The 24,476-nt window shown below is 36.1% G+C and overlaps 1 protein-coding gene across 2 annotated transcripts in view; it reads left to right on the forward strand.

The window, feature by feature from the left end:
* The window catches only part of ME2 (malic enzyme 2), a 56,715-nt gene that overhangs the window by 21,188 nt on the left and 11,051 nt on the right, over positions 1-24,476 (forward strand). For both annotated transcript variants that reach the window (XM_019721766.3, XM_019721758.3), the window contains exons 3-13: positions 307-440; positions 4,266-4,415; positions 6,812-6,887; positions 8,001-8,162; positions 8,566-8,669; positions 10,938-11,047; positions 11,148-11,245; positions 11,544-11,657; positions 13,949-14,063; positions 15,995-16,137; positions 20,774-20,876. In XM_019721766.3, the coding sequence (XP_019577325.2) occupies positions 307-440; positions 4,266-4,415; positions 6,812-6,887; positions 8,001-8,162; positions 8,566-8,669; positions 10,938-11,047; positions 11,148-11,245; positions 11,544-11,657; positions 13,949-14,063; positions 15,995-16,137; positions 20,774-20,876 (1,309 nt within the window). The remainder of the gene's footprint in view (positions 1-306; positions 441-4,265; positions 4,416-6,811; positions 6,888-8,000; positions 8,163-8,565; positions 8,670-10,937; positions 11,048-11,147; positions 11,246-11,543; positions 11,658-13,948; positions 14,064-15,994; positions 16,138-20,773; positions 20,877-24,476) is intronic.

The following is a 24,476-nucleotide window of genomic DNA, read 5'->3' on the forward strand; positions in this document are numbered from 1 at the left end:
TTCTAGAAGTAGAATTACTTTATTATAGAATATGTGCATTAAAAAATTTAACAGTACTTTAAAGTTGTCTTCCCCAAAGCCTAGTAAACCAATTTACATTTCCAGCAATGGTATGTGAGAGTAACTCTTTTACCCTACCCTCTCCAATACTAGATATGATCAATCTTATGAAATTCTGAGCGTCTGGGCAAAAATGACATCTCATTGATTTTTTAAAAAATTTATGTTTAAATTACATTTTGTGAGACAGCACTGTTGCTACCTCAGTAAGTAATCATTTTTAATCCTTTTATTCTTCCTTTTTAGGGAATGGCGTTTACATTACAGGAACGACAAATGCTTGGTCTTCAAGGACTTCTACCTCCCAAAATAGAGACACAAGATATTCAAGCCTTACGATTCCATAAAAACGTGAAAAAAATGAGTTGCCCTTTGGAAAAGTAAGAGTTGGTTAGACGTTTAGTTTTTTATTGATGTTATGATCAGAAAACTTGGGAGTTTCATGGTTATTATGGCATGAGAAATATATACAGTCTCATAATGAAGTTCGTGTTTTAGTCAGTTAACTGTTATTTTTGTAATGTTTCCTTCACTGCAGTGAATACTTCACTTGTGCTCACTGTTGTAAAATTTAGCAGAAATCAGTTTTCTTTAATGCTTAAAATCAGAGAGCATTTCAGGTTTGAATGGAATATTAGAAGCAAAGGCTATCATCTAATCTGCACCCATTCTATTCAACTTCTTTTATTGATCACCTACTTTGTGTGTGCCACTGTACTAGCCACTGAGGATACAAAGTGGGTAATAAATAGGGTGACCATATAATATATCATCCAATCTAGGACACTTTGAAGAGTGACAAATAAGGGTAACTGAACTTGGCCTAGGCGAACTAGAGTGTATGTCCTCTCCGGTAATACACAGCCCTGCTACCTAGGAGCTCGTCAATAGATAGGTGACCTGTGTCTGTCATTGTACTCTATACTACAGTATACAGGACAGGAGGAAAAGGTACATGCAGAGTGTATTCTGAAAGCGCAAAGAGGGGCACCTAATCCAACCTGTGGAATCAGTTAAAGCTTCCAGAAGAAAGTGATGCCTGGCTGAATTTCAACCAATGTTATAGGTAGCCAGCAGAATGAGAAAGAAGGGCAAGGTCTTTTGGGTAAAGGGATCCGTCTAAATACAGGATTTAAAATATTTGTTGGGTTAAGTATAGGAGATTATTGATTATTGGTGGCAGGTAAGAGTGGTTTCTTTGTGATGGGGCAAAAGTAGACTATAATTGAGAAGTGAATGGGAGTGGAGGGAATGCAGGCTTGTTTAGATAAGAGGGGGAAGACAGACATTAAACAGTAAGTAAAGCAGGACTCAGGTTTAAGGTGGGGTATGTTTCAGCCTGGAAAGAATTTGAACACAGCAGTGAGGAATGAGCCCAGGAGAAAGGGTAATGCAATAAGATCCCAGAAGAAGGAAAAGGGCTGAGGGTCAAGTGCAGAGGTAGAAAGGCTGGCCTTGAACAAGAATAAAAGAGCAGCTCATTCTCTGAGGCACTAGCAGAGTGTAGGAATAAGTGAGGAGAAGCTATGCAGGTGATGGAGCACAGGTTGTGAGATCTCATCATGCCCGATGACCTTGATTTTCTTTATGATGTAGAATATGAATGGAACTGATGAGGAGGAGGATAAATGTTTGGAAGAGCCAATTTAGCCACAAGGTGAAGGCAAACAAGAAAAGGTTCAAGGGATGAGAGGAGGTTCTGAAGGCCTAGTGACATGATCTTGTTTGTATTGATCTCATTTGGCCCAGGAAAGGTATTTCTCCATGGGAAAGGTGAAATGTAACATTGATTCATGTTTGCGGTTTGCTGGGCTGGCAGAGATGCTACATTAATTCATTCAGCTAATATTAACTCAGGACTGTTATGTGCCAGGCATTATTCTAAGCTCTGGAACTACAAAAAGGAAAAATTCCAGCCTTTGTTTTCAGGGAGTCCACAGATAGAAAAGGCAGACACTGTGGAAGGGTAGTGCAGTGATAAAGATATGGAGGGAGGTTCCTAAATGGTAATGATGGTGAGAGATTGGTTTAGAGTGAGAGACTTGATCATGGGATCCAGAGTGGGGAAAGAACAGGAGTCATAAGGGAGCTAATAGGATGGGAGAAAATGGAGCAATCAAGGAGCTAGAGATCCCTCGGGGAACTGAAACGAGGGCATTGTAGAGCTAGCCAAAGGATAGAGGATCACAGAGTGAAATAATGGCATTCAAGATTTCTGAGCTATTAATATAACAGTCCTAGGCGAGGACAACAAGAGCCGATGTGAGGTACTCAGAAGAGTGACTGAAGTGGAGGTGAAAGTGATGACATTAAGGAGATCCACGAATCACACAACTTCCCTCTGTCACGTGCCTGATAGGTTATCTGTTCTTTCCTTAACATTTCTGCTGTTTATTTCATAAAGCTATTCAGTCTTAATAGCCCAGTTGTTAGTTTTCTTCCCTAGACTGAGGAAAAATCTCCTTCCCTTTAATTTCTACGTATCGGTATTATTTCTGCCTACGGTAGCTATATAGAAAATGTTCCTCTTCTAAATGGAATCTATTCAATTTTCTCACCAAATATTTGCACACCAGCTATAGTCCACATACCGTGTTTCCTTGAAAATAAGACCTAGCCGGACCATCAGCTCTAATGCGTCTTTTGGAGCAAGAATTATGTAAGACCCAGTATTATATTATATTACATTATATTATATTATATTAACCTGGTCTTATATTAATTTTTGCTCCAAAAGATGCATTAGAGCTGGTGGTCCGGCTAGGTCTTATTTTCGGGGTAACACAGTACTTTGGTAGTTCCTGGAAATACAGAAATATATAAGGCAATAGTCCCTAACTCATGCTATCATCTGGGCTGGCGGGAAGACAGAAAGTCAGGATTTGGAGTGAGGGTTACAGAAGAGGGAGTAGGGTGTTATGGAACCTGAAAACAGGAAAATCTAAGGGTACCTATGATGGGGATGAGGAACAGGCAGAAAAGGACCTCCGAGAGTGAGCGTGCCATGCTGAGCTGCTTTCTGAGAGCGTCAGTGTAGGCCTCCGTCTGGATAGAGGGTGTTCCAGGCAAAGGGTGTCTCGTAGGCAGTAATTCCAAGGTAAGGGTTATGATGCATTTGAGGAGCTGAAGTAAGTTCACTATGAAGATGAGGCTGGAAAGTAGGTGGAGGTCTTGATAACTCTTCAAGGAGCTTAAGCCTAGTAACTGGTGTTTGGAAGCCATTCAAGGAGAGTAGATATGGTCAGAGTGAAGTTTCTGAGAGAAGAATAGATTGGAGCAGGGGAGAAAAAACGTGTATATAAAAAGTAGTTAGAAAGTTCTTGAGGTTGCCCAGGTAAAAAATGTTGGTGGCTTGGACTGGGTGAGGGTAAAGGAAGGCAATAGATGTATTTGAAAGAGATTTAGCAGGTAAACTCTGTAGGACTTGTCGATTTACTAGACTGTGGTAGGGGAAGGTAGGAGGGAAGAAATCTAGAATGGACCTTGCAATTCCCATTTGTTCAGATGATGACAGGAGGAGAATCACATCTGGGGAAAAGAATGAGTCTGTTTCAGATATTTAATTCAGGGTGATTACTGGTTTTTCAAGCCAACGTTTCCATACTCTAAGCTTTATATTTTTAGAAGACATTATTTGTATATTTATATGAATTGACCATTGATTGCCCCCTTTGTGCTCCCTCTGTGCTCTGACGAGGCCTTGTAATGTGTATAAGCCTACTTACTGGATTATAAACTCCATGAGGACGGGGTCACTTCTTACATCCCTGGAGGTTAGAATAGTGGCTGACACATAGTTAGTATTTAGTAAATATTTGAATGAATGCCACTTTATTTTGCTTGTTTCCTTATTTACATGTCAGTCACCTTGAAGATTAGTTCTTTAAGCGGGTGGGGTGTGGGGTGCTCTCATGGTAATCGTTGCATTTCCAGTGCCTGGTGCAGAGCCTGACTCACAGTAAGAACTCTGAATGTTAGCTGTTGTTTCTGTTATTCTCTTCATCATCATCATCATCAGCTACCATTTATGTACAATTTAATTTTTGTTAACTTTAACTCTTGGGTGTTAAGTTATGATAATTTAGGGTTTTGGTTTCTGGGAGGGGGGTTGGCCCTCAATTTAAATGATTAGATTTAACTTTCAAAGACTAAAACTTTAAATTAATACTGGCTGATGTAGACATTTTTACTGTGCTTAATTCCAGATACATCTATATAATGGGAATACAAGAAAGAAATGAGAAATTGTTTTACAGAATACTGCAAGATGATATTGAAAATCTAATGCCAATTGTATATACACCAACAGTTGGTCTTGCCTGTTCCCAGTATGGACACATCTTTAGAAGACCTAAGTAAGGCTTATTTTTAAAAATATATTTGAAAATGGTTATTGTGTAAGAAAAAATCACTCCATGACACCTATTACATTTCTATTTTGTCAGCAGTCTTATCTCAACTACATTCCCCACATTACAAAAGCTTAATTTGGACAAAAAAGGATTAATAAAAACTCAACATATTCATAACTTTTGTTTTTGTAGAAATAGCACCATTCTTTCCTAATCTTCTTTAAGCTATTATGATTGTTAGAGGAATTGTGCATTTTGTACCCCAAAAAGGGTATTCTTAATTCTGGTGTCAGATTTTCCAGAATTAGTCATTTTTTTGACAATCTGACAAATTAAGATTGATTGTCATTTTTTTGTCAGCTTTCATTACTGTTGTTTGTTCTTTTTATGAACTTTTATGAATTTTAATTTCAAATAGCACCTTCAAATATTTTAAGTGGAAAGAGACTGGAGTGGGCATTGCCTCGTCTTTGAGCAAGTCACTCTATCCCTCTCCATCTGTTTTCTCATCATAAAATAGGGATATCAGCACCTATCAAAGAGCTGCTGTGAAGGTCAGACGAGGAAACTGATGTGATGGTTGTTTGTAACCTTATAAGTATTATATAACTGCGATTTTTACTTAATTTGAGTTTTCCTGTCTTGTTCCTCTAACCAGTCATTTTCCTTAATCCTTATACCTTTCCCATGTCCTACTTGCATATGGCTCCAAACAGAGAAATTCAAACCTTGTGTGATAGCATTTATCTTCAGTCTCCCTTCATCTAGCCTAGTGGCTTTCAAACTTTACAATGCATGCGAACACCTGTGGGACTCACTTAAAATGTTGATCCCTGCCAAACTTCCCTGTCTTTTCCACTCCTAAGATTCTGATGAAAAAGGGAAAGGTCTGGGGTCCGCACGTAATGAACACGATGGGTGATGGTCTTGCAGGTACCATGTTTCCCCGAAAATAAGACTGAGTCTTATAACGTATTTCCCCAAAAATAAGACAGGGTCTTATATTAAGTTTTGCTCCAAAAGATGCATTAGGGTGTATTTTCAGGGAATGTCTTATTTTTTCATGTACAACAATCTACATTTATTTAAATACGGTCATGTCATCTTCTGGAACATCGTCATAACGTACTAAATGTGTCCGTCTGGCTGACGATCTTAATTGGGGCTTATTTTCGGGGAAACACAGTAGTCCCTGGAAGACACTTTGAGAACACTGTCTGTTCTGTCCTATCTGGTGCCATCAGTGAATGTGTCTGAAACATTTCTATGGTGTTACCCAGCTCTTTTATAGTCTCTTTTTCACTTAGAATAGTGGTTGTCAAATCAGATGAAGGGACAAAAGGAAACTTAAAAAAATACTGGTGCCTGAACCCCACCCGCATAGATTCTCCTTCAGTTAGTCTAATTTGGGCCCAAGTTTTGGTGTTTCATAAAGCTCCCGGTGTGTTTCTGATTGCACCTAGGGCTGAGACCTGACTTGAAACAGAGAGCATGGCTTTGCATGAGGACACATGCTGTGTATCACTTACATCGTACACTGACTGCTGCAGTGGGGTTTTTTTTGTTTGTTTTTTACCTAGAAGATGGTCAGTAAATCATGGTTAGTGAAATTGATCTAAACTACAGGCCACTTAAATCAGAATCTCTGGGGTGGGACCCTAGCATTTTTAAAAAGCTCATTGGATTATTCTATTATGGTCCAGAAACTGTTTAACTAAAGAGATTTGAGCTGGGATAGTAATGCCAAAGGGAAGATACGAATGAGAAAGTTAGGTATAAGCATCCACGCGAACCTGCTGGCCCTCCTCTCTGCTTAGAACCTGGGTTTTTGTTGGGTTTCATTTTTCCCTCCTTCCCTTTTTCCCTCCCTCCCTTCCTTTTTTGAAATCTAGATGAACGATCTCAGTGTGTTTTAAATAACTCTTTGCTTTTTTCTAACGCTTCAAGGCTGTCGTCTTTTATGTGAAATGACCGAATTTTCTTCGCTCCCTTCTTGCTCCTTCAAATTTCAAATTTTCAGTTTCAGTGCGTTTGAGCAGTAGTAGTCTATTTAGCCTTATTATGGTCTCCTGCACTGTTGGTTTGTTTTTATATTGCTGTTTACTGGAGGTGTATTGAGTGTACTTGAAAATGATATGTGGGTACATTTCTTCCTGTGTAACATGATCACATCATTTAATAATCTTTGTTGCAGCCGCTATGCGAGCAATGCAGTTACAGGGCCTATAATTTGAAGTAGTTGAAAATGTTTACCAGCGTGACTTAGCTAAATCTGCTTCAAAATTATACTGTGTCTTGATGTTTTATTAAAATACCTAAATATTCCGATTGTGAACGAAGACTCAGAATAAAACCAAAAAACTGTTGTGAAATGCAAAGGTGTTTTTGTTCTGTTGCAGGGGATTATTTATTTCAATCTCAGACAGAGGTCATGTTAGATCAATTGTGGATAACTGGCCAGAAAATCATGTTAAGGTACTAATAGCACAACCTTCCTTTTCACAATGCTTTTTCTTTCCTTGTAAGTTACCTCTAAATTTCCAAGAAACAGTTTTTCGTTGTTGCTGTGATTTATTTTGCACTTATATACATGCAGATTTAGCGCTCTGAGGAGATCATAATAGTAATAACTGTAAAATGGGTTATTGGTATAGAGTTTGACTTTGGGAAAGAAATTGGAGCCTAGTGCACAAGGTGAGCCTGCTGCTGTCTCCTGCCTTCTCTATGTTCCTTTTCTAGTTCAATTATTATTTTCTATTCCAAGTAATATTATTTCATTTCAATTAATTAATATTAATCCGTTAATAATACTATATTATTAAAATGTCATAAAAACTTACCTTTGGGCAGTGGGAGGACTCCTATGCCGTTCTTCTAAATCTAGATTTAGATCCTTAAGCAAATATAAAACTCTTTAGAGTTGTAAATCTAGCAAATAATTGGTTAATCTGGCTGTCTTTTATAAAATAAAATCTAATGACTTAAGATCTTTCATTAGGCTTTCGTGTTTATTACACACAGTAATCTTACTTGCCTTTATGACATGTCTTCCTCACTAAAATAATCTTTGATGAATAATCATTAATTCTAATAATGTAGAAAAAATTTGGTCATAATTAAACTCACAGTATTATCTTAAAACCTTGTAGGTAGGTATATTTTTTATTCTAGATCTTTTCTTCTTTCATTCTTGCTAAAATTTTTCTTGTTTGGCCTAGGTTATTACGTTGGAGTAGCATGTTGTTTATTTCTAAACTTTTATTTTTCTCTTATGGGTAAATCTCTCTATCAGAAGTTGTTCTCCTCTCCCCTATTTAGTCTTTGTGAAGATATTTAAGTTGATTTTCCAGTCAGAAGTATTCTGTTCCTAAACCAAAGACAGAGGAAATCAAATCTAGTTAATTCTCTTTTTGACATCTAGATTCTAGAAATTCTAGAATTTTAAGTATTCTTGGTTGATTTACTTTGGAAGTTAGTCAAGAAGCAATTTTATTTTTAAAAGTGAGAGTGAAAATATAAAATCTTTTAAAAATGCTTTTCTTTATGCCCTATTTTTGACAACTTTTGTTTTTATTTTTTGTACTTAAGGCTGTTGTGGTGACTGATGGAGAGAGAATTCTGGGTCTTGGAGATCTGGGTGTCTATGGAATGGGAATTCCAGTAGGAAAACTTTGTTTGTATACAGCTTGTGCAGGAATACGGCCTGATAGATGCCTGCCTGTGTGCATTGACGTAGGAACTGATAATCCAGTAAGTAAAATGATTTTTCCCCTGTGATCCTCCTCCCATGTTGAAAAAAAATTTGTTTTGCATTTTTGTAAGAGTTTATTTGAGCCAAACTGATGACATATGCAAGGGAACAAAGATCTCATATGTTCCACCAATTTATTTTCATTACATTCCTTTTTTAAAGATAATATAAGAAGGGATATTTTTGTGACTAGATGTTAGTCTTTATCTTAAACTCTGCTTTTAATATTTATACAAATAATGGTAAATTAAGCTTATTCAAAGTTTCTTAAAGAAGAGCAATAAGGTTTAAAAAACTCGTATTTTTTTATTTTGCAATTTTTGTTTTATGGAATGTGTTTAAACTGGTTAAATTGGTTACATAAACAAAATGACTTATTTTTACATTTGGTCTATTTTGTAGGCACTCTTAAAAGACCCGTTTTACATGGGGTTATATCAGAAAAGAGATCGATCACAACGTTACGACGACCTGATTGATGAGTTTATGAAAGCCATTACTGACAGGTATTTTTCTTTTTAAGTTTGAGTATATAAAAGCATTTTTAATTTAAGAAAAATCACAGTTTTGTTTTGTTTTCCTTATCTCTTGTGAAGATAGGTAGAAGGAGATTAAATTTTTGAGACCTTCGGTTCTTTTCCTGCCTGATCAGATATGCTGATACATGGTGATACCCTACATAGTCTGCCTTGCTTTCCTGTGTTTTCTGACATCTTAAGTGAAGTCTGCACACACTGCTCTGATCATACCCTCACTGTCTCATTCTCTCAGCCCTTGCCATCCAGGCTCTCACTTCCCCATTCCAGGGAAACTCTTTTACAGCTTTCATGTTTTAAATTCGCTGCCATTTGGTCCTCTTCTGTCTCCATCTCTCTGCAACATCTGACCAAGTGTTGCACTCCTATGTCCTTGAAATTCTCTCTTCTCCTGACTACTAAAAGACTTTCCTAACTTGGTCTTTCTCCCATTTTTTCTTTCTTTTGTTGTCTTCACTGGTTCTTCCTGTTCTCTTGTATTAAATGTGGATGAGTACATAGTTCTCTTCTCTTTGAGTCCTGGAAGCGATGAGCTTTATGCATGTGACTCCTAAACCTGTGAAAACCCATCTGTAGCCACACCTCTCTCTGAGGCCTACATTTCTAACAACTGAAGTTCTCCATCAAGACATTCTGTTGCTCTTTCACATTCGTGTCCAAAACAACTTCCCTTTCCACCTGCTTATCTTCTATGTATCCAGCCTCTATCAATGGCAGTAACATTCACCCTGTTGCCAAACCTTTGATCTTGGTGTTATCTTTGATTCTTCCTCCTTCTCCATCAACCCCCTACCCCCCTACACAGTCAGCCAATCCTCAAATCCAGTTGTTGCTACCACATACATGCCTCAGAAATAGATCTCTCTTCCATTGTCACAGCCTTTCTGCAGATTCTCGTCTCTCTTCTGGATTCTTTTAAATTTTCCTCCAATTTCTCTCCTCTCCAGTTCATCTCCACATTGCCACCATATTAATCTCTTTAAAACGTACTTCATTATGTCATTCTTTGGCGTGAAATCTCTCAGTAGTTTTCTGTCGCCATAGGGTAAAGTTCAAACTCTACCTTTATGACTTAGCCCTGCCCTACCTTTTAAATTATTGCTACATACTTGTAGAAGATGTTGAAAAATTAATTCCTTTTCAGAGTCAAAGTTGACATACCAGAAACTAAACTTTTCATAATCTGAGAAATACCCATCCTTGCCCTTCCCCTCACTTGCCTGCCTTAGACAACCAAGTAATATCTTCTTTAGCTACTTCTCACTTCTCAGTTGGTCTTCATCTTCAAGTTCTGCTTGTTTGTTCTAAAGTCTCATAATTGTCTCTTTCACTTCCTATGGCTTTTGCTTCAGATCTTTTTTGTCCTCATACCTTGATAGCCTCCCAGCTGCTTCTCCTGTCTTTTTCAGTTCTCCCCACACCAATATGTACTACACATCAGTGTGGTAGGTTTATCCTTCCTAAGGGAGTCTTACATGAACTCTTCCCTTTTCTGAAGCCTTCAGTGATTCTACATCAGACACAGAATAAAGTCCCCATTCTCTAAATTGGCATTCAAGATTCTCACTTATCTGGCCCCAACCTACCTTAAGCAGTTTCTCCCTTATCTTTTTATATAAACCCTGAAATATATAGCCAGACTGTTGAAAATTCAGGGTCACCAACATACACCTTGCTTTTCTTCCTTCCTCCTGATTATTAGTTCTTCTTTCAGGGTCCAAATAAAGTCCCACCTCCTTTGCAAGCCTTCCCTTATTACCCCATCTCACCAAGATGATTCACGCCTTTTTCTGAATGCCGGTGAACTCATACAGCAATTATTTCTTAGCCTCTCGTTTGTATATACTTCCTCTGTGCGGTTTAACTGCTAATGTAATGAGAACATATATAGGAAATTTATTTGAGACTCAGAGACAACATCTCTTTTTAGGAAGTTATTTAGTGCCTGTACGTTTTCTGCACCCTTCTAGGCACTTGGAAATAGTTTATACAGATTAATATCCCATAGGCTCACCATGGTACTGCATTCATTTTAAGCGGCCCACAAATTTTTTGAATGAGAAGTAGATTTCTACGTTTTGAGTCCAGTGTTTCACAGGCTCTGAAAATTGCCAGATGGCCTTAAATGAACTAATAATGCATTATTTTTTACTGCTATCATAAGGAATATTAGACAGGAAAGCTGTTTAGAAGTGATATTTTCAACCCAGCCATTTGGGGTTTTGCTGTTTTTTTTAGATATGGACGGAACACACTTATTCAGTTTGAAGACTTTGGAAATCATAATGCGTTCAGGTTCTTGAGAAAATACCGAGAAAAATACTGTACATTCAATGATGATATTCAAGGTAAAGCAAAAAGAAAACTTTAGGATTTTGATTCCTACCTTTTAAATGCTTTTTATGTGACCATTTTTTAAAATTTTTAATATCTTTATTTTTCTTACAGGGACTGCTGCAGTAGCTCTAGCAGGTCTTCTTGCAGCACAAAAAGTTATTGGTAAATCAATCTCAGAACACAAAATCTTATTTCTTGGAGCAGGAGAGGTGAGTTTTTGTAAGCTTTTTAGAATTTAAAACCAGCACTCTGTTTAGAATTGGAAATTGGGGCATAATGAGCTTATAACTTTATTGAGATAGATAGATCTTATAATTCAAGAACTCTTGTAAAGTAGTTAATTTAAAATATGTTTAGAGAATATCACAAAGAATCAACTTTTGTGTGATTCATAAAGGAAGAATAAAGCAAAAATTCCTCATAACATACAACATTCATATATAAAGTAATTCAAGCATTGCATCATATTCTAGTCTTTATATTTTAAATTTATGTTTTGTTGGACAGGCTGCTCTTGGAATTGCAAATCTTATAGTTATGGCTATGGTAGAAAAGGGCCTCTCAGAAGAAGCAGCGCAAAAGAAAATTTGGATGGTTGACAAGTTTGGCTTATTATTTAAGGTAAGGTATTAAAACTTGGTGAAGCAAAAGAATGTAGTTGTAATTATATTTTTAGTTTGATTTTTAAAATATTATCAGTTCTTAACATTTTGTATCTCACTAGACTATCTAAACTACTAGTTATGGACCTTCTAGTATATTCTCAACAGAAATCCTCCAGTCTCAAACTTCTGTCTTTTATAAAGATTCTTGCTTCATATTCAAATCATAATCTTTGTTGGCACCAGACTTATTCTTTCTTGTTTTGTTCTCTGACTCTTAAAAGATCAAATAGTCATACAAATAAGATTGTACTTGACCCTTCTAAAACTAGGTTTTTAATGGGAACTCAGAAGTCTATTCAAATTTTTAGCACGAGATCTGATATTTGAGCGTAACAGTTACTTTTCATTTGTTTCTTTGGAGCAAGCTTATCTCAGTGTACTTTGCTTCAGTTCTGAAATCGTTTCTTAATTAGTATCAATATTCTATTAGTACAAAAAATGAAATGAAAAAGTGTGCAAGAGAAAACTCTTGAGTGATTCAATTATACATAATTTAAAGTAACAGTAGTTTAAAATATACCAGACAATGTGCAAAAACTTTACATATATTATTTCATTCAATCTTCTCAAAAACCCCATAGAATTTTACAGAGGAGGAAACTGAAGTTTTAAAAAGGTCAGGTGACTTTTCCAAGGTCATCAGCTTATAAGTGATCGAGGTAGGATTCATACTCAAGTAGCCTATGAAGCCTGTGCTCTTAACCATTCAACTGAGATCCCTCTCAAGTGAGCATAAACTGCTCTCTTTGCTTGTATGTATGATGCGAGGATTATAAGACATCATACTTTTAGAAATCTGTAAATATATGGTGATGGAAGGAGAACTGACTCTGGGTGGTGAACACACAATGTGATTTATAGATGATGTAATACAGAATTGTACACCTGAAATCTATGTAACTTTACTAACAATTGTCACCCCAATAAACTTTAATTAAAAAAAAAGAAATCTATTGGGATATGTATTTTTACTAGTACACAGTTTGGTGCTTCTTTTTGTATGTCGGTTTTCACAAATGTTTTGTGATTCTTTATCATACTTGTAACAGGTCAGGTCTAGAATGAATATAGTATTGGTTAGCACAAGTGAGAATCCCCCTGTTCATCTGCAGGTTCAGAGTGTATTTTCCTCTTAGGCTGTGCAAGTAGCTTGATCTATACATAGATTTTAGGCTTCCAATCTCTCCTGGTGAGTCAAAACATTGCCCTCCTTTTGGAGACTTTGAGAGTTTCCTGTTGAACCACCATCTTGGAGATCTGTGGGCCTCCTGGACACGAGCATAAAAAGCCACTATTCTGAGAACCTGCATCTGGTGAGGCTGTATTTCAGTCCTTTGATTAATTTCCCAGGCAAACGATGATGGTGTGCAGGTTTTCCAAGCCCCTGCTGGTTTTCATCTGGGGTTATTCTGGAGCTGTGATGGAAAAAGTCACCTTTGGACATCTCTTTTGCCAAAATAAGGATTTAGATTTCTCAACCTGGCTAGTTTTTGCATCCAATAGGTTTGGCCTGCTTTAAATCATTGAGAAATTCTTCATTGTTCTCGTTTGTCACTGGTACTTCTCCTGGCTTTGTGACACTACTAAGGATTTGTTTTTTTACAGTTTTTGACCAGGGACTTGGGGAGGAAAGCATTTTTCTTCATTCAGCCATCTTGAACCGGAATTCCCTGTTCCTCTTGTTTCTGAACTCTTGGTAGTCCAAGTGCAATTCTGAAATCCTGCAAGCTCTGAAATCCCACTTTTTTTTTTTGAAATTCATTTGGTACAGATCTGGCTGACCTGTACTTACCTGGTGACAAGACCAGAGTAGTGTTAACCTTTTGTACTTGGTGTGATTATTCGTAAGTTTTGTTCAGTTGTCGGGTACCCACTGGGAGGCATGTGTAACATTTGATATATTACCATAATACATTTCTAAAATACAAGGAAGATTAAATTTCAAACTGCATCAAGCCCAGATAAAGGATTGTAGGCCTTTGTGCCATATTGGATTTAGGAGAACTTCAGAGTAAATGAGTTTTTGAGAGGGATTAGAAATTTTCTGGTTATAATGGAATTTATGTTTTATATTTGGCTTTATGACCATTATGAAAATATTAATAGCATTAGAGGATATGGGTTGAAGAGAAAAGTGAATGAAAATACGTTCCTATTGTAGAAGCAGTGTAACTCATAATGATGTCTTTTCAGTTAATCCTCAATAAGCATTTTCCAAAAACTACTGTATTTTATGTAAAAATACAGGGGCGGAAAGCTAAAATAGAGAGTCATCAGGAACCATTTGCTCACTCAGCCCCAGAGAACATACCAGATACTTTTGAAGATGCAGTAAATATACTTAAGCCTTCAGCTATAATTGGTAAGTAACATTCACAAATCATTCTCTTAACTGTTGCCAGTCCTAACTACCATGCAGGATTATTAAAATGAAATGATAGGTTTTACCTAACTTTCAGCGTATATAATGTTTTCTGTGATAATTGTTTGATTACAGTGTGTAAAGTTCAGTTACTATATGTTGCTTGTATTGTTAAGTGCTGGAAACTATGGGATTGATCATGCTTTGCTTTTAGAGTTGATTTGACTGTTGGGCTCAAAACCTGAAAAAAGATCAAGGTCATTTGACAGACTGGACCAAGAAAATCCTCTGCAGAGTCAAAGATTTTCATTGGTAACAAAGCTGAAAGCTTTTGGTACATTTTGAGAGTCAGGCATTGGCTAGCTGACATGAGACTATGTCAACATGGCATTAAGTTCACAGCAGGAAATCTAACAGTCTTTAAAAGAGGAACTATTTCATTTCCTGTACAGCTGTAAGATCTGAATTTACATGTTTTTCTTTTAATTTTATCAATTTCATGTAGGAGCCCTATTGAATGTTAAATAGTAAAACAGTCACAGTCAAGTTTCTATGGTCAGGAAAAGTATGTCTTTATGAACTTCTTTGTTGATTAGAGCTCACAGTTTTTAGAACAAAAAGAAATCTTTAAAGATTATCTAGTCTAAGAATCTGTCCACTGACTCCATCCCTGGAGGGTAAAGGCAACAAAAAGAAAAAAGAAAATTGTTTTAGACCTCCTGGACTCCTAAGAATACGTCCAAGAAGCTCCACATGGAGAAACACCAGTAGAAATTCCTTTTTTACATGAGAAAAACAGGTCCAGAGATGTTAAGCAGCTTGCCTGAAATTTGTGAATGTTTCATATCACCGGGCGTGACAGCAAGCACTAAAACTGATCTCCAGCCAGATCAGTATTTTTCTTTATTACATAACAATTTATAAGACAGACTTAAAAATTAATTATTTGACTGTTGAATCTAAGTCTTCTTAGCGGATGAACCGGGTAAATTCTCAGCAGAGGCATCACTTAGGGCAAGTGTTCTTCCTCCATGCAGTTTTCCTTTGACACTGCATACCTAGCACCTGCGAAAGGTTTTCGGATTTGCTCTTTGTTGTTTGTTACCTGTACGGTGCCTGCCTTATACTCATTTTTATGTCCAAATGGCCTAATACAGCGTCTGAGACATTGTAAGGGCTTAATAAAAAGTCATTAAACTGAACGGGAACAAGAAAGTTGATGGCTTTTATCGCTTCTGAATTCCTATTATTTTCTAACGAATACCACAGTTTATTTAACCATTTAACCCTTGAGTTGCAAGTTTTTATCTTCTTTTATTAAATTCGTAATTGTAAAATACACATAACATAAAATTGGCCATCAGAACCATTTTTAAGTGTACAGTTCAGTGATGTTAAGTGCGTTCACATTGTTGTGCAACCATCCTTCTCTTGCAAAAACGGAAACTCTACACCCATTAACAACTATATTCCCCCAGTCCCTGGTAACCACGCTCTACTTGCTGTATCTATGAATTTCATTAGTTGACGTGCTTCATATAAGTGGAATCATGCAGTATTTGTCTTTTCGAGACTAGTTTATTTTACATAACATAATATTCTTAAGGTTCATTCATGTGATAGCAAATTTTATCTTCCTGATTAGACATAGTGATGGAGATAGTCTTATGTTCTTTTTTATTTTCCGCAATTTACTGTATCATGGGTGGACAATAAATATTTAAGTGAAAACGTAGCATTTTATTGTTTTTCATTTCAGCTTTTGAGATTGTGTTCCCCTAGCACTAAGCTCAGCATTGCAAAATCAGTCTTTGTACTGGGAGTTAATGGGTACTTTTGTTATGTTAAACCTACTATAGAAATGCTGTTGATAAGAATTGGCTTTATTTTACCTGTAATGAAGTTGCAGTTCTCCCCCTTATGTATTACAGGGGTGGCAGGAGCTGGCCCACTTTTTACTGCGAATGTAATCAAAGCCATGGCTGATATCAATGAAAGGCCTATAATATTTGCATTAAGTAATCCTACAGCAAAGGCTGAGTGCACAGCTGAAGAAGCGTATACACTTACAGAGGTATTAATGATAATTGAATGAATTGCTTGTGTTTATTTTTCCCCCTCTATTAACCTGTTAATTATACATTCTTGCTTAATTCTTTTCATGATTACTCTGGAGATTATAACGTGTGTCCATGGATCATCAAATTCTGATGTAAATTATTGCTTATAACAATTCTGGAAAGTAATGACCTCTATATTAACTCTATTTTGACACCCTTATGCCTTTTGTGCTATTGTACACTTTAATTCTCTATATTGTAAACCCAAAAGACATTGTGGTTTTAAACAAAAATTATTTATTTAAATTTACCTACATTTTAATATTTTTTATTGTCATTCGTTGTTCCTGCATGTCTGCTTCTATCTAGGATCATTTTCCTTCTACCAGAAGAACTTTCCTTTCTATTGGTTTGGTGAATTCCTTTGATAATTTCTTTCTTTTGCCTTTATTTTAAAGGATATTTTCACTGTGCATAGAAGTAAAAATTGGTAAATACTTTATTTCAGCACTTTGAAGATACTCTGTTGCTTTCGGACTTCTGTTTTCCTTTTGATACATCATTTTGTCTTGGATTTAAGCAGCTTTACTACAGTGGGCCTTAGTGTGGTTTTCTTTGTGTTTATTCCACTTGAGGATTGTAGAGCTCCTGAATCTGGCTTAATGCCCTTTGTTGGGGGTGGCGGGGGTATTATTTTGGAGATACCTGATTTGGCCACATTCTCTCTCCTCTTGTGGGACTCCAATTATGTGAATGTTTATACTTTTGCATCATATGTCACATATCTCTTACACTATTTTCTGTGTATGCCATCCTGTTTGCTTGCTATGTTTCAACCTGGTGATTTTCTTTGGACTTATCTTCCAGTTTGCATATTCTCGTTTTAGCTATGCTACTCTGTTATCAGAGTCTTAATTTTATTGTATTTTTCATTAGTAGAATTTTTTTTGATTCTTTTTATAATTTATTAATTTAGTAACATAGACTTAAAATGACATATTTTAGAAATAATCAACTTACAAATACTGCTTTCTAGCTCTTGTGTTTCAAGAAACAATTCTTTTTACCCTCTAAATGTTTTACACCAGTGTTTGTTTTTATGTGGGCCATTTTTTTGACTCACCTGACAGCTGTCTGGAACAAATTTTTACTTTCATCTAAATTGTTTAAGATTTAGTTCTTTTGAATTCTTTGACACTGCCAATCATTAGGTTATATCCCGGTTACGAGTATCTGCTTATATGCCATTAGGACAATTATTTTTTTCCTACTATTCTGTAGGAATATGTTTGTAATTTCTACAATGTAATCACTTTCTGTATTCTTATAAGTGATCTTCAAGCGACTCTAGGAAGTGATTTGTAAAGGCTTGCTTACAATGATATCCAGCAGTAATCATTGTTAGGTCGTGCCCTTGAGAGTAATTAATAAATCTGTGATAAATGTCTTTGTCCTCACTCTTAAAAAACTTTTTCTATTATAGAAAATTTCAAACACATAAAAGTAGAGAGACTAGTGTAATGAACTCCTATGTACCAATGCCAAGCTTGAAAATAATCAGCTCTTTGCAAATCTTGTTTCTTCCACATTTTACCCACCCCAGATTATTTCGGAGCAGATCACAGACATATCATTATAAATATTAAAGTATATCGCTCAAAATTTAAGGATTTTAAATAAATACAATCAGTATCATACATCTTACAATTTTAACAATAATTTTTAGTATCATCACACCTTACAATTTTAACAATTTTTAAATACTTGTTTGATTCTTTTGTCTGACTTGCAGTTCTCTGCTAAAATTTTCTATCTTAATTTCTTGAATATGGGTCATAATTAAAGTTAATATCTGATAGTAATAAATATCTCACTCTCTGTCAATCCATTTCTATTATCTGTCTTTCTTTCCTCTTCAGTATTTAGTTCTTGTCTTTTTTATTTTTGGTATTTTACTTTTTTGCTTTTTTTCTTTATTGAGTGCTAAATAGTGTGGATGAAGAATTGTGGCAATCATTTGAGGCTCTGGATAAAGCTACCTTCCTCCAGAGAGGCTTTACCTTTTCCTCTGGTGGCTCTTAGGCCGGGGCAGCTCCTTATAATCTAATCAGGATGCTATCCATGTGAGGCCTAATCTGTTTCCACAGTTTACCCTTTCTCTTGATGTGTATGTACCCCTTTGGGTATGAATCAAAAGCCCTGGAGTATTTATCAGCACCGCTCATCCATAGTGATCCCTGAGCTATTTCTCTCTCTCACATCATGAGATTCCTGATAGCTTTGCTGCTCAGCCACTCAGCCACAGATTTTGCTTTTGAAATCAGCAATCATCTTGAGGGGGAAAGCGTCAAATGCTGGGCTCACATATCTTGTTTTTCACTTCTTTTGGATCTTGGTGTCTCCCACCTCCAAACTCTCACTGTCTTGGTAGCACTCCTGCTTCTTGGGAAATGTTTTTAATATATTTTACTTAGTGTTTCTCATTGTTACCAGAGGGAGAATTGGTGTAAAACAACCTAGAAGACCATTGCCAAAGCAGAACGCTTTCTCAGAACTTGCTGAACTTAATATTCATGTACTTGATAATATGTTTTTTCTTTTTTTATTGAATATATTTTTTCTCTTTTTTCTCATTGTTCAAAATTTTATTTTGACACATATAGTCTCTCAAAATTCCTTTTGCTTCTATGTCACCACTCTGTGTTAGTCAAAATAAAGTTTCTTGAATATTGGTTTCTAACAGTTATAATAATTATTGAAATCTTTTCTTTTGTAAGCATCCTCAAAGCATATAGATACCAAATAAAAATCAATTTTTTTAGTATACTGTCTTACTTTTTACCAAAGTATGGTATTATTTTTAGCCTGATTGCTCATCCTACTCACGAGTCTTTGCTACTTAAAACTAATGGTTATTGCCTCCTAAATTAAATCTTAGTCTTACACAATGACTATTGGATAAATACACTCAAGGTATCATGACTGGCATTTCCAAAATACAAAAATATTTAAATGTTTCGAGCAATAATATCACCAGAATACTGTTCAAACATTTAAGAATTTTATTTTTTGAAAGAATATTGTTGTAATATATATGCATTGTTAGAATGAATAAAAACTCCCCAAGGAGACTAGTTTGATGAACTGTATTTCACCAGTTTTAAGATGAAAACTTCTTTCACAATTTTTATAACTTTGAAATTGTGTTATCTCTTAAATTCTTAAAAGTGATAAGAAAGCATTGTATCATTGTTTAATTTTATGTAATTTCTTAGTGTTACATAAAATAATGGCATATACAGAGGGGTGCCGAAAAAATGCATACACATTTTAAGAAAGGAAAAAAACCACTAAAATTGTAATACTCAATATACACCGATAACAAAAGATGAATACAAGTCATGTGTATACATTTTTTTGGCATCCCTGGTATTTATGTATTTGAAGTCACTTCTTACATTTTTAGTCTTCTTTTGATTTCATAGAGGTTGTCTTGGTGTTACTCTTTCACAAGGCAACATGCCATTTTTTCTGTGGTTGATAGTGTAGTATAGTGTAGTTATATACCAGTGCCTCTTTCCTAAGCTATCTAACTGGGGGGCACATTATAGCAGAACAGAAAAAGACCATAGGCTTTGGAGTTATAAAAATCTGGATTCTAGCTTAACTGCTACAATTGTGATGTGTGACATTTTACAAAGTACTTGGAAATAGCTAGGCTTTAGTTTTCTGATTTTATTTTTTCAATGAAATGGAGATGATGATAATCTCATAAGGTTTTTATGCAAGCTAAATTAGCTGAATAAACATGTAGAAAGCCCCTGGTACAGAGCTAAAGAAAGCATATGGTAGCAACTTAATATTTTTATGTTTTCACCTACATTCACAGATGTTTATATCAATCTTTAGTATTTGGGATGGTATTTATTGGCCATCTACATTTTTAAATTTTTTTAAAGGAAATGGACGTGTCAAGTTTTAAAAAATTTATTAATGGAAAATTTTCTGCTTTATTCGTATGTATGTTATGCATAAGCCTCATTCTAATAAGCATTTTAATGAAAGAATTATGTTATATAGTAAATTATGTCTGTTTGTAAGTAAGGTTTCCAGACGGGAATTCCCGCCCGTCCTCAAGAATTATTTTCACTTTCCCGGTCCTGAATCCCAAGAAAAGTTGATCAGGAAATCGGGAAAATCGGCTACTTGAACCCAGTAGTACCCACAATGGGAAATAAACATACTATTCACAATGTATCTCTTAGACATTTTTCCTATTTATTGCTAGGGTTTCTGGGCGAGAATTCCCACCCATTCTCGGGAATTTTTTTCACTTTTCAGTTCCCGAATCCCGAGGAAATTTGGTCGGGAAATTGGGAATATTGGCTCCTTGAACCCTGGCGATTGGTAGTGTCGGCTGTCACTTTGTGGAAACGATTCATCATGGAGAACAGAAAATAGTTTATATCTTGGGATTCGGGACCGGGAAAGCGAAAAAAATTCCTGAGAACGGGTGGGAATTCCCACCTGGCAACCCTATTTCGGAGTAATGTATTGGTCTACTTTGCTATAGGATTCAATTTTGTTTGAGTTTACCTAAATTTTCTAGTTCACATAGAGTAACACAATCGGTTATTTCATTCTTAACAGGGAAGGTGTTTGTTTGCCAGTGGCAGTCCGTTTGAGCCAGTGAAACTCAGTAATGGGCAAGTGTTTACGCCAGGTCAAGGAAACAATGTATATATTTTTCCAGGTAAATGCCACCATTATTTATGTTATAGAGTAATCATTAATTACATATGAATACTTCATGAATAGAATTTAAGATTAAAATGAACAGTAGTATTTATACTGTGTTTACCCGAAAATAAGACCTTAGCCAGACCATCAGCTCTAATGCGTCTTTTAGAGCAAAAATTAATATAAGACCCAGTATTATATTATATTACATTACATTATATTATACCTGGTATTATATTATATTATGTTATACCATACCCGGTCTTATATTATATTAAAATAAGACCGGGTCTTATATTAATTTTTGCTCCAAAAGATGCATTAGAGTTGATGGTCTGGCTAGGTTTTATTTTCGGGGAAACACAGTAGGATTTTGGTATGAATGTGCAGGGAGACTCAAGGAATTCAGCAAATCCAACTTCCTCTATTTCCTCTGAAAATTTATTTACATTGTTTGTTAAACTTGTTTTTATTATAGAAATAATGTATTCGTGATTAATAAAAATGCAAAAGAAGCAGAATGTTATAAAATTATTTAACTCTATGTCTCCCCTTGGTACCTCCTTATCACAGTTCTCAACTGTAACTACTCTCAATGGTGAAATACACGTAATAGTGTACACATACCTTCTAATACCTTGCTTCCTCTACCTCTCAATTTGTGTTATTACTACTTTTAGTTTTCCTAGTAGTTACCTTATTATTGCCACAGTGAAAAATGAAAAATTCTGGTGTTTAGCTTTCTTCTGTCTCCTTATTCCATCTCTCACTTTTGGATAGTTACTGGTTCTCATTGTAGAAAGGGGTATTTTGACATATATGTTGTGTTCTCTTGCTTTCCCTGCTTTATCTATGGATTGATTCTGAAATTACATGATCGTGTAAATGTTATTCACCATCTAAACAAGAGTGTGATTTGATAAATATAGAATATGTAATTCTATATCATAAAAATCAGTCCTCAGTAGCTCAGTGAAACCCATGTGGGATAAATTTTAAAAATTCACATCTGAGAACATCACTGTAAAGCTTCAGAAAATAGCAAAGAGATGACTATGAAGAATGCAGTCAGAGCAAAAAGCTTTCCTTAAAGGAGCCGTTGTTAAACTGACCACTGACTCCTCAACACCAATGAGATGCCACAACGCAGTGAAATGATTTGTTTAAGTTGCTTATACAAAACACTTCCTAAGCTAGAGTTCATTACACAGTGAAAATATCTTTCAAGTATTAAGGCAAAATGGAGACATTTTCAGAAAAAAACAAAAACGGGATTCATATCTACAGACCTGTAAGAAAGGAAAAGAAATTTTAAAGAGTGTTCCTTAGGGTCAAGATGGTGGAGAACAGCATGGGCCAAGGAGCTGTGTCCTACACAACTAGACTGAGAAACAACGGCTTGAACTGGAATGGGGGGGGAGACGGAAAAAAGGGGGGAAAAAAGTTGGAGTAGGTAAATGCTATGCTCACCTTCTCCCATGACCACATCTAAATTACAATTAAATTATGGAACAACCACCCTTGAAAACCATTTGAAGTCTAGCTGAACATAAGTTCTATAACTAAGGAGATAAAGAAGAAGCCACATGAAGACTGATAGGAGGGTGGAGATGTGAGATGGGCTGGTCCCACCCCCACATGTGGCTGTTGGGAGTATGGGGGGATATCCTGGCTGTGGAGGTCCCCACTGAGGAGTGAGGGGTCTCAGCCCCACACTGGGCTTTCCATCCTGGAGCACCAATGACAGGAAGAAGAGTCTCCACAACAACTGACTGTAAAAATCAGCAGGGAGTCAATCTGAGTGAGATGGAGGGCTGCTGTCGACCCAGGCATCCTCTTAATGGGCCTGACCACAGACTCACAGACACTCCTCATAAGCACCAGAGAAGGGACAGGAGCTCGAAAAACATTAGGGATATATGGGGAGGAACTGAATTATCTGGCTTCAGGGCACTTCAGGGGGATCACTTTGTAAGTTTATATAAATGTCTAACCACGATGCTAAATACCTGAAACTAGTATAATATTGAATGTCAACTGTAATTGACAAAAACACAATTACATATTTCCGTGTTTCCCCAAAAATAAGACCTAGCCGGACAATCAACTCTAATGTGTCTTTTGGAGCAAAAATTAATATAAGACCCGGTATTATATTATATTAATTATAAAGACCCAGTCTTTAAAGACCCAGTCTTATTTTACTATAAGACTTATTTAATTTTTGCTCCAAAAGACACATTAGAGCTGATGGTCCAGCGAGGTCTTATTTTCGGGGAAACACGGTACCATTCTTTTGCAATCTCTAATGAAATAATAGATGTAGGCATTAAGCATCAATGGCTGCTAATGTCACAAAAAGTGAGTCAACCAGATATTTTGTACCTCCTTGTGAAAGAACACAATACTACCATTGAGATATTCTTCTCCGCACCAAAAGCAAACCTGAATCTGATAAAGCCTGTGGGTCCAACCACCAACTAACTGAAGATAGAACAAAAGAACATGAGGGTGCAATCAGCAAAGTCCCGACAGTGGGAAACTCTACAAAGTCAAATGATCCCCTTTCTTCAGCCAGTGTATTGTGAAGAGAATTGGTGGTTGGGGGTTGTCGGGGCGGGAAGGAGGAGAGAGGAAAAGAGATCATGTGGATTATAATAAATATTAAAAAAAGGCAAAACTAAACTATCATGTTTAGGGATGGATATATGGATAACAAAACTACGAAGGAAAGCAGGGAAGCGATTGCTGTGAGGGCTGAAGGAGGAGTCATGAGTAGGAGGGGTGCTTGGCAATGTCCTATGTAGTTCTCGACTGAGGTAGTCAGTAGCTTAAATTAGGATGTGTACTTTGTAATAGTCATTAAGTTGTAAATTTACTTCATGAAAAAAAAAGTGTTCCTTAGGCAGAAGAAAAAAGTCCTAGCTAGAAGCTCAGAGGTGTAGGAAGGAATGAAGAGCAAAGAAAGTTGTGAATATGTGAACTAAACAAAATGAATGTTGTATAGAGAGAGCAAAACAATAATGACACGTGGGATTCTGAAAAAATACAGAGACAAAGTTAAAATGCACAACAATAATAGCTTATCATTCATTGAAGAGCATTAAATTGTTAAAAGGGACTTGCTTTGTCTGGCAGGGTGGTAAATTACAAATCAACATGGAATTTAGATAAGGATACATGTTACAAATTTTAGGATAACCTCTAGAAGACTAGAAAAATGTCCAAACTATGGTAAGAGAATGTTAGGGGAGGAGATGAAATATTTTTTTAAAATTCTAAAAGACAAAAAGAAGAGGAAAAGGAACATGGAACCGGCAAGACAAATATAAAAGAAGACAATAGATTTTGCTCCCAAACATTTAAGTAAGTGCATTAAATGTAGATGGACCAAATGCTGTACTTTAAAATTTTACATGTATATATATATATATATGTATGTATATTTTCTGGAGGCTGGATTAAAATAAAGAAGCTATTAAACACCGGATACTCTTCCCATCCCTGGGTAATTGGGTGACCATCCTTCCTCCCTCTGTTGGAATACTCTTTGAATAGTTTAAAACAGAGTTTCTAGGCTGGGAGACGATAGACACAGTTGAGGACAGAGGTG

Source organism: Rhinolophus sinicus, chromosome 4 (assembly GCF_057876585.1).
Source record: "Rhinolophus sinicus isolate RSI-liver-muscle chromosome 4, RSI-T2T, whole genome shotgun sequence".
NCBI classification, from domain to species: domain Eukaryota; kingdom Metazoa; phylum Chordata; class Mammalia; order Chiroptera; family Rhinolophidae; genus Rhinolophus; species Rhinolophus sinicus.